This window comes from Muntiacus reevesi, chromosome 1, assembly GCF_963930625.1.
Source record: "Muntiacus reevesi chromosome 1, mMunRee1.1, whole genome shotgun sequence".
NCBI lineage: Eukaryota > Metazoa > Chordata > Mammalia > Artiodactyla > Cervidae > Muntiacus > Muntiacus reevesi.
In genome coordinates, this window is record NC_089249.1 from 85997169 (window position 1) to 86009623 (window position 12455).

Genomic DNA, 12455 nt, shown 5'->3' on the forward strand with positions numbered 1-12455 from the left:
TATGGTCCACAGGGATGTGAAGAGTTGGACACGGCTGAAGCGACTGAGCATGTTTACGCACACACCGTACGAAACTGGCTTTGTGAATTTGCCAAATATCCTCAGGCCCCGTGCCTTTGCTCACACTTTCTTCCTCTTATGAAACATTTCCAAACATCTCCTGGGAGCCACCATCCTCAACTCAAATGCCTTTCTCCTCTGGTCTCAACAGAATCCAGACACCTGTTGTGGCTCTGTCCCCCAGCAGAGGGAGATGTCTACAGAAGCAGTCTGAGCTCTCATAAACCTCCCCCTAGGCAGAACACCTAACCCAAAGCCTGGCACACAATGCTGACATGTTTGGTGAATTACATTTATCAGTGTGCATCTATATGCCCAGGCGGAAGGGGGATCTAAAATAGCACAGTGTGTGTGTGTTAGCCGCTCACTCCTGTCTGACTTTGCAGCCCCACGGACGGCAGCCCACCAGGCTCCTCCGTCCATGGAATTCTCCAGGCAAGAATACTGGAGTGGGTTGCCATTTCCTTCTCCAAAATAACACAGGGACTTGCCCAAATCCTTGAAGTTTGTTCTTATAGAAATGTCTCTTAAAAACTTGAGGCACAGGGAACGGGTCCTCTTCAGAGCACCCCAACTCAGACATGTAGACCACCCATCCAGATCTCTCTTTATGGGTCTCCCTTTGTGAGTCCTACTCGCCTGCAGCCAAAGCCCAGCCCCACGGCTGCCCGCGGATGCCCTCTGGTGGCTCTTCCGGGTAATGACAACACAAAACTGCCCAGAGAGTAGAGGACAGGCTCTTTATTGGGAGATCATTGCTGTACCATAGGAAGATAGGAAACAGAGGAGACACAAGCAGTGTCAGCCCCAGAAATGTGGATCTCCTCTCCCAGTGGATATGTTTCTTCAGAAAATCCCACGAGGCTGGGACAGGAGAGCCCAAGGTTAGAAGCGGAACTGGAAAGCCTCGGTCACGTGAGGCTTCCAGGGCTCCAGGCTGGGGAGCAGGGAGGAGATGCTCATGACGTGCCAGGTCTCCCCGTCTGACACCACGGAGCTCTGATAGGACAGCAGCTGCACCCCTGCCTCTGCCAGGAGGCCTGGAAGTAGAAGAAACCCCTGGTTAGAACCAGGCACAGGGGAAGGAGAAGCAGGAGGCTGGGAGCGGGCTCACAAGTCTTGATTTCCGACATCAATGTTGCGACAGGGGTGGTGGTCTCAGAATTGAAGAGCTGAGACGGAGGGAACAAAGGGCTCTGGCCAGCTCCCTCACTATTCCAGTAGCTTCAGGAACACCCTGACCATCAGGCAAGGAGGGGAGGGGAGATTAGCCACAAAGAGCCAAAGCCACCAGCTGGACTTGCTGGCTGGCAGTTTTATCCAGACCATCAGCGAGGGAGAAAAGCAGGGGACAGTTCCTCTTGGCATCTGGCAAGGACATTGATATCAGGCCCCGTGAAGCCTGTGGACACTCATTCTCTGTCATACTTGGAAGTGCCCCAGGACCCCGAGCAGGTTTGGTGCCAGGGGCCTGAGGCAGGTCCAAGATGCCCATGACTGCTGGAAGGGGATGCTCAGACAGGCTTTATTGGATCAGGCTGACCACCACCCAGACCTGCCGTCAGGAAACCTGCAACTCAATGGCTCTGAACTCCAGGATACATTTCTACAGGCAGTCTCAAACTGAGTCCTTAACGTGGTAAGCACCTGGCTAGTAACAGGGGCTCTGGGGTCCCATCCCTGCCATATGGCTCTGCAACCTCACTTAATCTCACAATTCCACATCCAGCCCCATATGTTCTGGAACCTGCTGCAGATCCAGTGAGGCCTGCAGGCATGAAGAGGGGCTGAAGGAGGCAGAAATCCACAAAGCACAATCCCAGGACAGAGCCCTCCACACACACACACACAGCCGTCCCTGCCTCCAGGGCACTGGCCAGCCCCACAGGCCCTCCTCACCAATCATGGTCGGCAGCATCACAGGGTTGGAGGCCTGAGCCCGGAACATGAGCAGGGGCTGGCCCGGGTGGAGAGGCACCTCTGGTCTGAAGACAGCTCCGTTGAGCGCCTGCAGCAGAGGCGTGGTGCCCTGGACCAAGCCCACAGCCTGGTAGGGGGCACCTGCCAGGGCCACAGTCAGGAGGCATTCCCCGAAGTCCTGCTCCCCTGGTGTGGCAGGGTTGTAGGAGGTGGTCACCTGCAGAGAGGAGGCAAACAGGCACAGTGATGCCCACTCCCTCCCTTGGCCTAATCAGCCTGGCCGCCACACTTAGCAATTCAGGGTCAGGGGAGAGGGCAGATGGGCAAACCTGGCGCCCCCGAGCATGAGCTTCTTCCCTGAAGGAGGGCGAAGAGATCTACCGGATACAGGTAAAGGCTTGGATGGGAGGGTGGGAGGAGGAAAAGGCAGAGGGAGGGAGGCAGGACTGTGAGAAGGGCTGGACAAGCAGCCCAGCCACCAGAGGCGGTATAGCCAGATCCCTCCGGTGCTGAATCCCTGCTCCCTGCACAAAAGCAGTGGCCAACCCAGGATGTAGGAGAGCAGGCGGAGGAGAGGAAGGGGGCCATGGGAGCTCACTGCCCACTGCCTCGCCAGCTCCCACTGGCTGAGAAACACAGACTTTGATCTTAAAAGGGAACCAGAAAGGAAGACACCGCAGGGAAGCCATGAAGGGCTGCAGAGCATAAGAGGGTGGGTGGTGAGCTCCCGGAGTTTGCAGACTAGCCCAGACCCTGCGTGGGGTGGTAAAGGAGTGCTGGATGGAGCGTTAGAGGCTGATTCGGGGCCACCTCCCAGCTCCCAGCCGGGCTCTGAGATCTCCTTCTTGGCTGTGAAGCGGGGTTCCCGCTGGCCCCCTCGCTCACAGAGCACTTATACATACAGCACCTTCACGGGTATCAGTTCTCATGGTGATGCTCGGGGGCCGGCATGGGGGGAGGTCATGGCTGTCTCCCACAGGGCGATACTGTCACCGGCAGGACTCACACCCCAGGGGGCTCCCCATCAGTGAGCAGAGCTGCGAGGAGCTCTGAATGACGGTATGCGGGGAAGGAGATGGAGGGGAGGGGCGGGGAGGGTGCGCACATCTAGGCCGGCCTCTTTCACCAGCAGCATGGCGTTCACCAGGTTCACATTCGCCTGATGGGACGCGTCCTTCAGGAGGCCGACAATGACGGCAGGGGTCAGGCAGCTCCCGGAGTTCTTCAGGGATGATCCTGGGGACGGAGAGAAATCGCCGTCAGGGCGCTGTGTGTTGAATAACAGGGGAGCAGGCAGTACACCCTGGCCCTGAGTGCTGGGTCACACGGCTCCTGCCGCCCTGGGGGGGCCCAAGCCCAGGCTGCTGGGCAGTTCTGCTTCCTCTGGGGGATGGAGAGGCAGCCAGGGGTGGGGGACACACTGGGGGTCCACGCTGGGGAGGCTCTACACCAGCCTAAGAGACTCCTCTCAGAACTCAGCCCAACTCCACTGGCTCCGGCCCGGCCACCTGGGTCTGCCTGTACCCTCACCCCTACTCGGCACTTACATCCTTGCTGGTCTCAGCAAGTGGAAGCAGAGAGGGCAACTGAAGCACCTGAGCCAACCTCCCTGCCTTGTCTCCTTGGGGCCTGGGCACCCGGCCACTGGGGCCCCTGGCTCTGCCCCTTCCAGGTATCGGCAATGCTAGCGGTCTACCCCACCACCACGCCACTCCAGTCTTTCTGCAAGTGAGTAGATGTCCAACAGTCAATGGGGAGGACAGGCCTCAATAGAATACAGGGGACCCAATCCCCAGCTGAGCCCAGGGATGTCAGCCTGCTGGAAAGCCCACCTTAGAATGTTCCAGAGCACAAAATACCCCAGCATCTGCCTCGTCTGACACACCCACCTCAGCTTTCACTTCACAGGTGAAGAACCCACAGGTCAGAGAAGGGGAAGTCCCATGGCAGGTAAGCAACTGGGTCAAAACCGGAATAAAGGTTCTGTTGCTTCCCCCGGACTCCCTCCACCCATCCTACTGCCTCCCACAGGAAACTCCAAACCTTGTGGAGGCCCCTCTCGCATCCCAAACATGCACATTTAAAAATTACTGCATAACAGGACTTTCAAAAATTAAGCATACCTCCCAATAACTTTGTGTACCCCTCCCTTTCTGTCCTCACTTGGTAGCAAGCGAGCCACACTCAGATGGAATGTGAGATGTGTGGTCACAAGAAGGTGGGCATCTCAGGGCCCCTCACTGGTCTGTGGCCTGCAGCAGACATTCCCGCTGCGAGGCAGAGTCCACAGCCCTCTTCGCCCTCCCTCTGCAGAGTCCCCAGCTCACCCTGTGTCACCACCTGGATGGTCCCTTTGGGAGACCCAGCCCAGGCCCGCATCAGCACCCCAAGAGCTTCAGCCAGACTGACCCAAGGCTTGGTGTGTGGACAGAAGATGCTGGCAAGGGCCTGGGCATTTACCTGCAGAGAAAGGGGAGCAGGACTGAGGTCAGGAAGGGGAGGGACAGGGCACCCCTGACCGACTCGGCTCCCAGACAAGGTCTTAAGGCCGAGCCTTAGCTCCACACGGAGAGCAGGCAGCAGGGGGCCTGCCTGGTTTTGGGGTGCCTTGGGGTGACAACCTTGATCAGCCACCCACAAGATGACAGCTTGTTCCTGTCGCTGAGGAGCGCTACAGAGCCAGAAAACGGCACAGCTCCCTGACTCCTCCTATTGGCTCTAACACAAAAGGCTCCCCCACTTCAAACTGCCAAAAGGGGAGCAGGGAAGAGGGGGAAGGGACATCTCCCTCTTCTCTGAATGTGCCGCCACCCCTCCCCAACTCCACCAGAGATTTGATTTTCCTGTGGAAAGGAAGGAGGACGGGTCTTTGACATAAACCATGCGGAGAGTCACAGATCACTTAGACCTAGAGTGGTGGGTCTGTCTGGAATGGCTTTCCTATCTGCCTTCATTTTTATTTTCTATCTTGATTTTAAGTGTGTTTTTACACTGTCACAGAACACTCGGTCTAAATATCACAATTTGTAAGGCTGGATTTTACACTTGTTTTTTTGGTTCTTTTTTTGCCATACCACACAGCGTGTGGGATCTCAGTTCCCCAACCAGGGATTGAACCCAGGCCACAGTAGTGAACGTGTTGAGTCCTAACTACTGGACCACCAGGGAATTCCCTGAATTCATGCATTTTTGATGATCCTTATCACTCTTCAAATGTGGACTCCTGTGAAGTCCACCACAGGCCTGCTGGGCAGTTGAAAAGAGGCAGAAGCCACATAAGGCTCCAATGCTGTGAAGTCTAGGGTCTGGCCAGCTGGACCCCCCACTGACAACAAAGCAGTATGTTCTGGGTCAAAATGTCTATTTCATCTTGTCTTTCAAGATGTCCTGGCTCTGAGTTAAGGATCTCGCCACTTACACTGAGGCAACCTGTAAAGAGAATCATCTAAGAAGGGTTTAATTAGAATCCTGGGGTTGGAGGCAAATCCAATCAGGCAGATGTAATGAGAGGAAAACGTAGATGTTTCTATTCCTGTTTTCACAGAGAAAACTGACAAAGCGTTAAAGAAGACGGAGTCATAATGATGGAAACAGCCGAGGAGGCAGGACTCCCCAGCAGACCCTGCTATGTAAGGGGGTCCCGGGTGTGACCGTGCCCCACAGCCTGCTCCCCCTTGATCCTCTCTGAAGGGGAGTGAGTCCCAGAACTGTGAGGGGAGAACTGAAGGGCCAGGCAACAGCTGGGGGGTGAAACTGCAGCGGGCAAGGGGAAAGTGCTCACCGGAGAAGCCCCAGAGGCAGGCGCCACACCTGGTCCTTCCCCGGGCAGGCCAGGGCGGGGCTCGCCACAGGTCTGCCGAGCTAAAGGGGCATCTGTCTTCTCTAGAAGATGGGCAGGAGGCTCCAGGAAGAGCCAAGGCATTTGGGCACCAACCTGATCTTCAAGCTAGTCTGTGCCTCAGGTCACAGCAGAAAGGAACTGGAGAGGGCCCAGTAAAGAATGAGGGACAGTGGGGCTTCCTGAGTGACAAGGAGGTCTTTCTTACAAATGCCTATTGTACCCGAGCCACTAAAGGGTAAAACAGGCATTTGTTCCTAATTTGAAACTAAGTTTAATGATCTGACAGAGATCTGACCACGTAAGTAAGAAGGGGTCATTTCATGGGTCCCTTACTTTCTCAGGGTGTAGAGGTCACGGTGGCCTGGAGAGTTGGGCTCTCAAACAAGGGCTGAACAAAGCACCCTGTGTCTCTCCCGCCATAACTCTGTCCTCAGAAGCGAAAAGCCCTATGCTGAAGATCAGCCAGGAAGGTCAGGGACCACCCTCCAGCCCTGCCCCCCCCACTCATTATTAAGTATTTGGGGTAGAGCCACATGAGCTGCAGAAAAGCTTACATCCTGCTTTGGGTTTTTTGGGTTTTTTTTAATCCTCTGAAAACTTAAAGTGTATAATTAAGGACTAAAATATAAACTCATGAAATCTTAATAATAAGAATGTGGTTCATGGCAAAAGGATTGGGATGGAGACAGGCCAAGCAAATCTTCGTGAAGGGGCAGGTGGCAAGCCCCCTGAAGAAGAGTTATGCGTTCCTTATTCACCCCTGCCACGCCAAGTCACTTCAGTCATTGACTCTTTTGCAACCCTATGGATTGTAGCCCACCACGCTCCTCTGTCCATGGGATTCTCCAGGAGAGAATACTGACGTGGGCTGCTGTGCCCTCCTCCAAGGGATCTTCCCAACCCAGGGATCGACCCCACACCTCTTACACCTCCTGCATTGGCAGGCAGGTTCTTTACTACTAGCGCCACCTGGGAAGCCCTCCTTATTCACCCCCGTGTCCTCAAAGGGCTGTGGCAGCATCTGGCACCCGCCGGGGCTTAGGGACCATCTGAAGACTGAATGAATGAGACAGGACTTGAAGTGTAAGTCAGGTTCAGCTTGGAGAAGAAACAAATGGCCAGAAGAAACAAATGGCCAACAAATTATGCTCTCCTCTGTTGGGAGCATAATCAAGAAGTCACGATTTGGGGAAACTAAGGGGCCAGCAGGCCTGGAGAGTTCCTTAGCAGGGGTGATGAAGGCTGTGGGGGCAGGGTGGGCCCCTGCTCAGGATTCTAAGAGAGGGGGATGAAAGATGTGCTCAGTGTTACAAAGTGAGATGAGGTGAGAACACCCTATCAAGGCTTTCTCTTCGGTCCATCCCCCGCCACTCACCCAACTTTGGGCACCCCGCCATCACGCCAGCCTCACTCTTTCACTCCCAAGGCCTGCAGAGAACAAAGGAGCCTTTCTCCAGAGGCATGGCGCAGAGGAAAAAAAACAGTGTCTCAGCAGCAAGCCTACAATAGAACAAGCTAAGCTGGCTCCGGGGTGCCGGGCCTCAGCTCTCAAGGCTAAACTGCAGGGCAGCTCCTGCCGCCCTAGCCAGAGCACTGCCGGCTTGTCAAATGCAGTCCCTTATCTTGGGCTCCCAGGGCTGAATCTGGTCGCTGCTCAGTCCCCGTCCCCATTCCCAGCTAAAATATGCCCTCCTCTGACTTCTCCTTCCGGGCCCAGCCCCACAAGGCATACTTACAACCCCCGCCAGGGACTTCCCCTTCACCAGGTCCACAAACTGGAGGGCGATCTCCTCCCCGCAGCGACTTTGGGCCTCCTTGGTGCTGGCGCCCAGGTGGGGGCAGCTGATGACTTTCTCATGGTCCACCAAGGCCCGGTTCCGGGGTGGTTCCTGACCAGAAAGAGACATCTCTGGGTGGGGTGCTATGGACTGCCTCAGGAACTGGAGGGGGAGAGAGCAGGAGCAATGCCAACTCCTACTTCTGTTTCGCCTGGGTGGTCAGTGGACTCAGCAATAATTGGCTTCCTCATGAATGTTCCATCACAGCAGAACAGTCATAGACTGGATTCCAATCTCAGCCCTAGCACTTACTACTCATGTGCTTTGGGCACATCTCCATCTCTCTGAGCCTCAGTTTCCCCATCTGTAAGATGGGTTAATACTACCCACCTCCTGACACAGAGGTGTTATTTTGGGCAACATAATTTCTCCCACTAGAGACAGTAAGCCAAGGCCTTTGCTCCGCTGGGCTTCCAGCCCAAGGTCCTTTGTTCCCACCCCCCTCCGCCCCCTATGCCGAGCGGGCACTTACCTCCGTGAACACGTCCAGCGCGGCGCCAGCACACCGACCCGACTGCAGGGCCCGGAGCAGGGCGCCTTCGTCCACGATCCCGCCTCGAGCACAGTTCACCACGCACACCCCCTTCTTGCACTGGGCAAAGGTGCTGTCGTTCAGCAGGCCTGGGAGGGAAGGAGGGCTTTCCTGCAGCGATGGTGTCAGGAAGCTCTGGCTCCAGAGGCCCCACCTTCCCCACCACGGGCTCTTCCCCACACGCCTCCTTCCTGGGGAACTACAGCCTCTCTGGTCTCACTGCCCACTTCTCAGATGCTCTGGGCCAGGACGAATTCGGACCAGACTCAGTTGAGAAACATCTCAAATGTCCCTGAGATCTTAGTGCTTCAGGCAGTGATCCAAGGAAGTATCCACGGAGTCACTGATCCTACATGTTGACCCAGTTCACCCAGACCCTGTGCATTTCCAGCCAGCTCACCCCTCCTTGGTTTGGCGCCGGGCCGTGTAACAGAGCATCACCGTGCTCCATGCTCACAGGATCTGGATGCTACCCTCCCACCATAACTGGTCCCCAGTGTGGGCAGAAGGCCCAGAGTGACGGCCCACCCTCACCTGGTCGGTGGCTTCTGTGGTCAGCCCGCAAGCTAGGGACACGCCTACCTGTGGTGGAGGGCAGGAGAGGTGTGTGCACAGTGATGAAGTCACAGAGAGGCCAGATCTGCTCCAGGGGCAACTGCTGCACACCAAAGGAGGCTGAGACCTCTGGCGAGATGATGGGGTCGTAGCCTATCGTCTGGGGACGGGTGAGAGGGAGAGGGTAAGTGTCACCATTAAGTCTCAGCACTGGTATTATTAACCACGGCTACCGTTTACGGAGCACTGACTCTAAACCGAGCACTACTCTTAAGCCTTCCCTCCCTGGTGGCTCAGAAGGTAAAGAATCTGCCTGCAATGCAAGAAACTGGAGTTCAATCCCTGGGGTGGGAAGATCCCCTGGAGAAGGCAATGGCAACCCACTCCAGTATTCTTGCCTGGAGAAGTCCATGGACAGAGGAGCCTGGCGGGCTACAGTCCATGGGCTTGCAAAGAGTCAGACACAACTTAACGATTAGCACAATACCCACTTATCTCCCACGGTAATTCAAGGGAGTTGGTACTATTATTCTTCCTACTTTAGATCTGAAGGAAGTGAGGCATCCATGCTGGAGCAGGCAGGGTCAGAATTCAAAGGGAGGTTCGCCCACCTCCAAACTCTGGACCATAAACAGGTGCAGAAGCAGCTGGTATGTGGCTAAACCAGTGAAGCTCAGACACCCTTGGAAAGTGGGGAGCCCCTGTGTGGAAGGACGATCCTGCGGGGAGCAGTGATGCGGTCAGAGGGCACGAGGGGAAGGAGGGGAGAAGCTGGCTGCAGCTGGAGGCCCCACAGGCCAGAAGATGGGCGGGAACGCGCCCACTTCAACAGAGCGAGGAAGAGGTGAGAGAGGAGGGTGGTGGTGGTGCCCAGCAGGGCTATCAACAAGACAGACTCACCACTGCGGAAGGGGGTGAAACACCAGTGCTGACACCAGGTGGGTAGAATACAGTCCTGTCTCTCAAAGGTTCTTTACACAAGGCTTAAAGTGTATCTCGTCTTGGAAGGCATAACTGGGTGACTAATCAGGCAGAGGTATAAACGACTAATGGCAGATCCTTTCAACAAGGCAGGTTTGACTGGGGAGGGGAAGGACATCAAGAGGCGGAAAGTGAGACTTAGAGGCACCATGGGCTGGGAGGATCCAGAAAAAACCATGGTCTGAGCTGGCGGGGAGGGGACAGCCCCCAAAGCAGAGGTACCTCCCTGAGGCTGCAGAGAAGGAGGGAAGGTTGGCTCCTGGGAGATGAGGGCAGACAGGAAACTCGGGGTGTAAACTTCATTGAATCCATGAAATCAGCCAAAGGTCATCACATATTGATGGGAAGAGGGAATGCTAGAGAAGACAAAGCTCATGAGAAGCAAGAAAAGGCACAGACTCATAGCTGATGATGGCAAACATCTTTCGTATTAACTATGTGCCTCATGGGGCTTCCCTGGTGGCTCAGTGGTAAAGAACCCACCTGCCAATGCAGGAGACAAGGGTTCGATCCCTGAATCGGGAAGATCCCCTGGAGAAGAAAATGGCAACCCACTCCAGTATCCTTGCCTGGGAAATCCCATGGACAGAGGAACCTGGTGAACACAACTTAGCAACTAAACAACAAACAACAACATGCATCTCATACTTGATGAGTTAGATACTATTGCTTCCCTGTTTTACATATGAAGAAACTAAGGCAGAGGTTAAATGATTTGCGTGCTCAATCGCTAAATCGTGTCCAACTTTTTGCGGCCCCATGGACTGAAGCCCACTAGGATTCTCTGTCCACGGGATTCTCCAGGCAAGAATACTGGAGTGGGTTGCCATTTTCTTCTCCAGGGGATCTTCCCTACCCAGGGATTGAACCTGCATCTCCTGCATTGGCAGGTGGATTCTTTACCACTGAGCCACTTGGGAAGCCCATTAAATGATTTAACCAAGGTCATAGAGGTAGCAAGTGGTAGAACTGGGACACAAGTATTCTGGATCCAGGGCCCACGCTCCTAATTCCTGCCTGCTAATCAGGGGTGGAGTGGGGAGGCCCACAGCCCCCACCTGAGAAAACAGGGATAGAATGAGAGGGAAACATCTCTTCTACATCAGAAAGAATCCTGGCTACCAGCCACAAACCTCTCAGCAGGGGCTATGCTTTGAAGATTGCCAAGGCAGCACAAGCAGCTGGGAAGAATGTGCAACCAGGTAAGAAGCACTTTTCTCTTGCAACAGCAAAGACCTAACCACTTCCTGCCTGGTCTACCCAAGAAGGCTTCCCCGGGCTCTCTCCTTGGGCCTGGCCCATGTCAGGCACCGGGACCTGATGGGGAAGAGGTGTAGAAGTCATAAGACTCTCAGAGGTGCTGAAATGCTAAAGAAGGCAGGACAGTTGACTGAGCTGTGCAGGTCTGCAGGACCCAAGATAAGGACTCTGGACCAGGAGATGGGCCTGAGTCCAGCCTCAAGTGCGGGCAACTGTGCGTCCAGGTGCAAGTCAGTGCCTCCAGACCTGGATCCTCAACTTTAAGAAAAGGAGCAGGTGGACAATTTCAAAGTGACCCCTCCTCTGACTTTCAACAATTCAATGTTCCATGAAAAGAAAGCTCCCCGAGAAAACATTCAGAGTTGACCCAGGATTAAACCAAACACAAACAGAACGAATACAAAGCCTAATATTTCAACAGTGGTTACCTCTAGGTGGTAGAATTAACTTTTTTTCTCCTTTATGCTTTCTTATACTCTTTCAAGTTTCCCCCACTGATCATGAATTTCTTTTGAAGCTAGGGAAATGTAAAAGTTATTTTACAAAATCATGCCACAGAAGATTGCTAGATCAAGTCAGCCTTCCTGGAGAAGAAACGGAAAACAGTTATGAATGAGGTGTAGCTTTTGGAATCACATTTTTCATTCATCGTCAGCTCTGTGGGACCAAAGAAGCCAAGTGGGTCCCACTCCAACCCTCGTGGAGGTATAGGGGAAAGAGGCTGCCCCCCGCCCCACGCCCTTACAGGATAATGAGCTCATGGCCATTCCACAGAGGTAAACTCTTCGTTTCTCGTGGGGAGAATGAAATGTCCAGGGGAGGGGAGAGGACCCTGCCCTGGTTCTCACAAGTCTTGTTTGTCCACTGGCTCTGAGGCTGGCTGGAACAATGTTCCATTCATCTCTAATCCAGATATACTTTTTTTTTTTCATGCGGAACATGGTGTGAACCATCCTCCCCATGCGAGCAAGTTCACACAACCCTATTGCCTCTGGACTCTCAGCAGCCAAGAATCAGCGTGGGGCTGCCAACAGGAAGGCTCCTGCAGGCTGAGTCTAGCCCAGTGTTCCTGCTGCAGGTGCCTGGGGCTAAAGGATGGGGGGGTGGGGTGCAGGAGAGATAAGCATCTGCCACAGCTGTCAGCAGGCCCTGACTCAGCTTTCTTTCACAGAGAGACAGCACCTCCTTCATCTGCAGACAACTGCAGGGGAAGAATTCTACCCTGTTCTCATTTTTCACTCAAGAGAGACAGGGGCTGAACTCAACTAAGGGCTAGGGTTCTTATACCAGGAGACATGTCCCGGGAGCTAAAAAGGGTGACATGAGGCCCAGGAAACCGACCCTGAGTCGGGTTCTGATGTGTCCAAGAAAGGTCAGATGTCAAATGTATAGATGTCAGGCACTTCTGGGTTCACACCATCTATTCCTAGAGAGGAGCCTTAGGGAGATGTGTAGAGGGACTCCCCAC

The 12455-nt window shown here is 54.5% G+C and overlaps 1 protein-coding gene across 1 annotated transcript in view; it reads right to left on the bottom strand.

Moving 5' to 3' along the window:
- Positions 1-786: 786 nt before the first annotated feature.
- The window catches only part of PHGDH (phosphoglycerate dehydrogenase), a 31251-nt gene continuing 19582 nt past the window's right edge, over positions 787-12455 (bottom strand). The window contains exons 6-12 of the mRNA XM_065927093.1: positions 8774-8906; positions 8132-8280; positions 7558-7710; positions 4308-4440; positions 3086-3216; positions 1960-2197; positions 787-1100 (exon numbers count right to left, since the gene is read on the bottom strand). Coding sequence (XP_065783165.1) covers positions 946-1100; positions 1960-2197; positions 3086-3216; positions 4308-4440; positions 7558-7710; positions 8132-8280; positions 8774-8906 — 1092 coding nt within the window. The 3' untranslated portion in view covers positions 787-945. The remainder of the gene's footprint in view (positions 1101-1959; positions 2198-3085; positions 3217-4307; positions 4441-7557; positions 7711-8131; positions 8281-8773; positions 8907-12455) is intronic.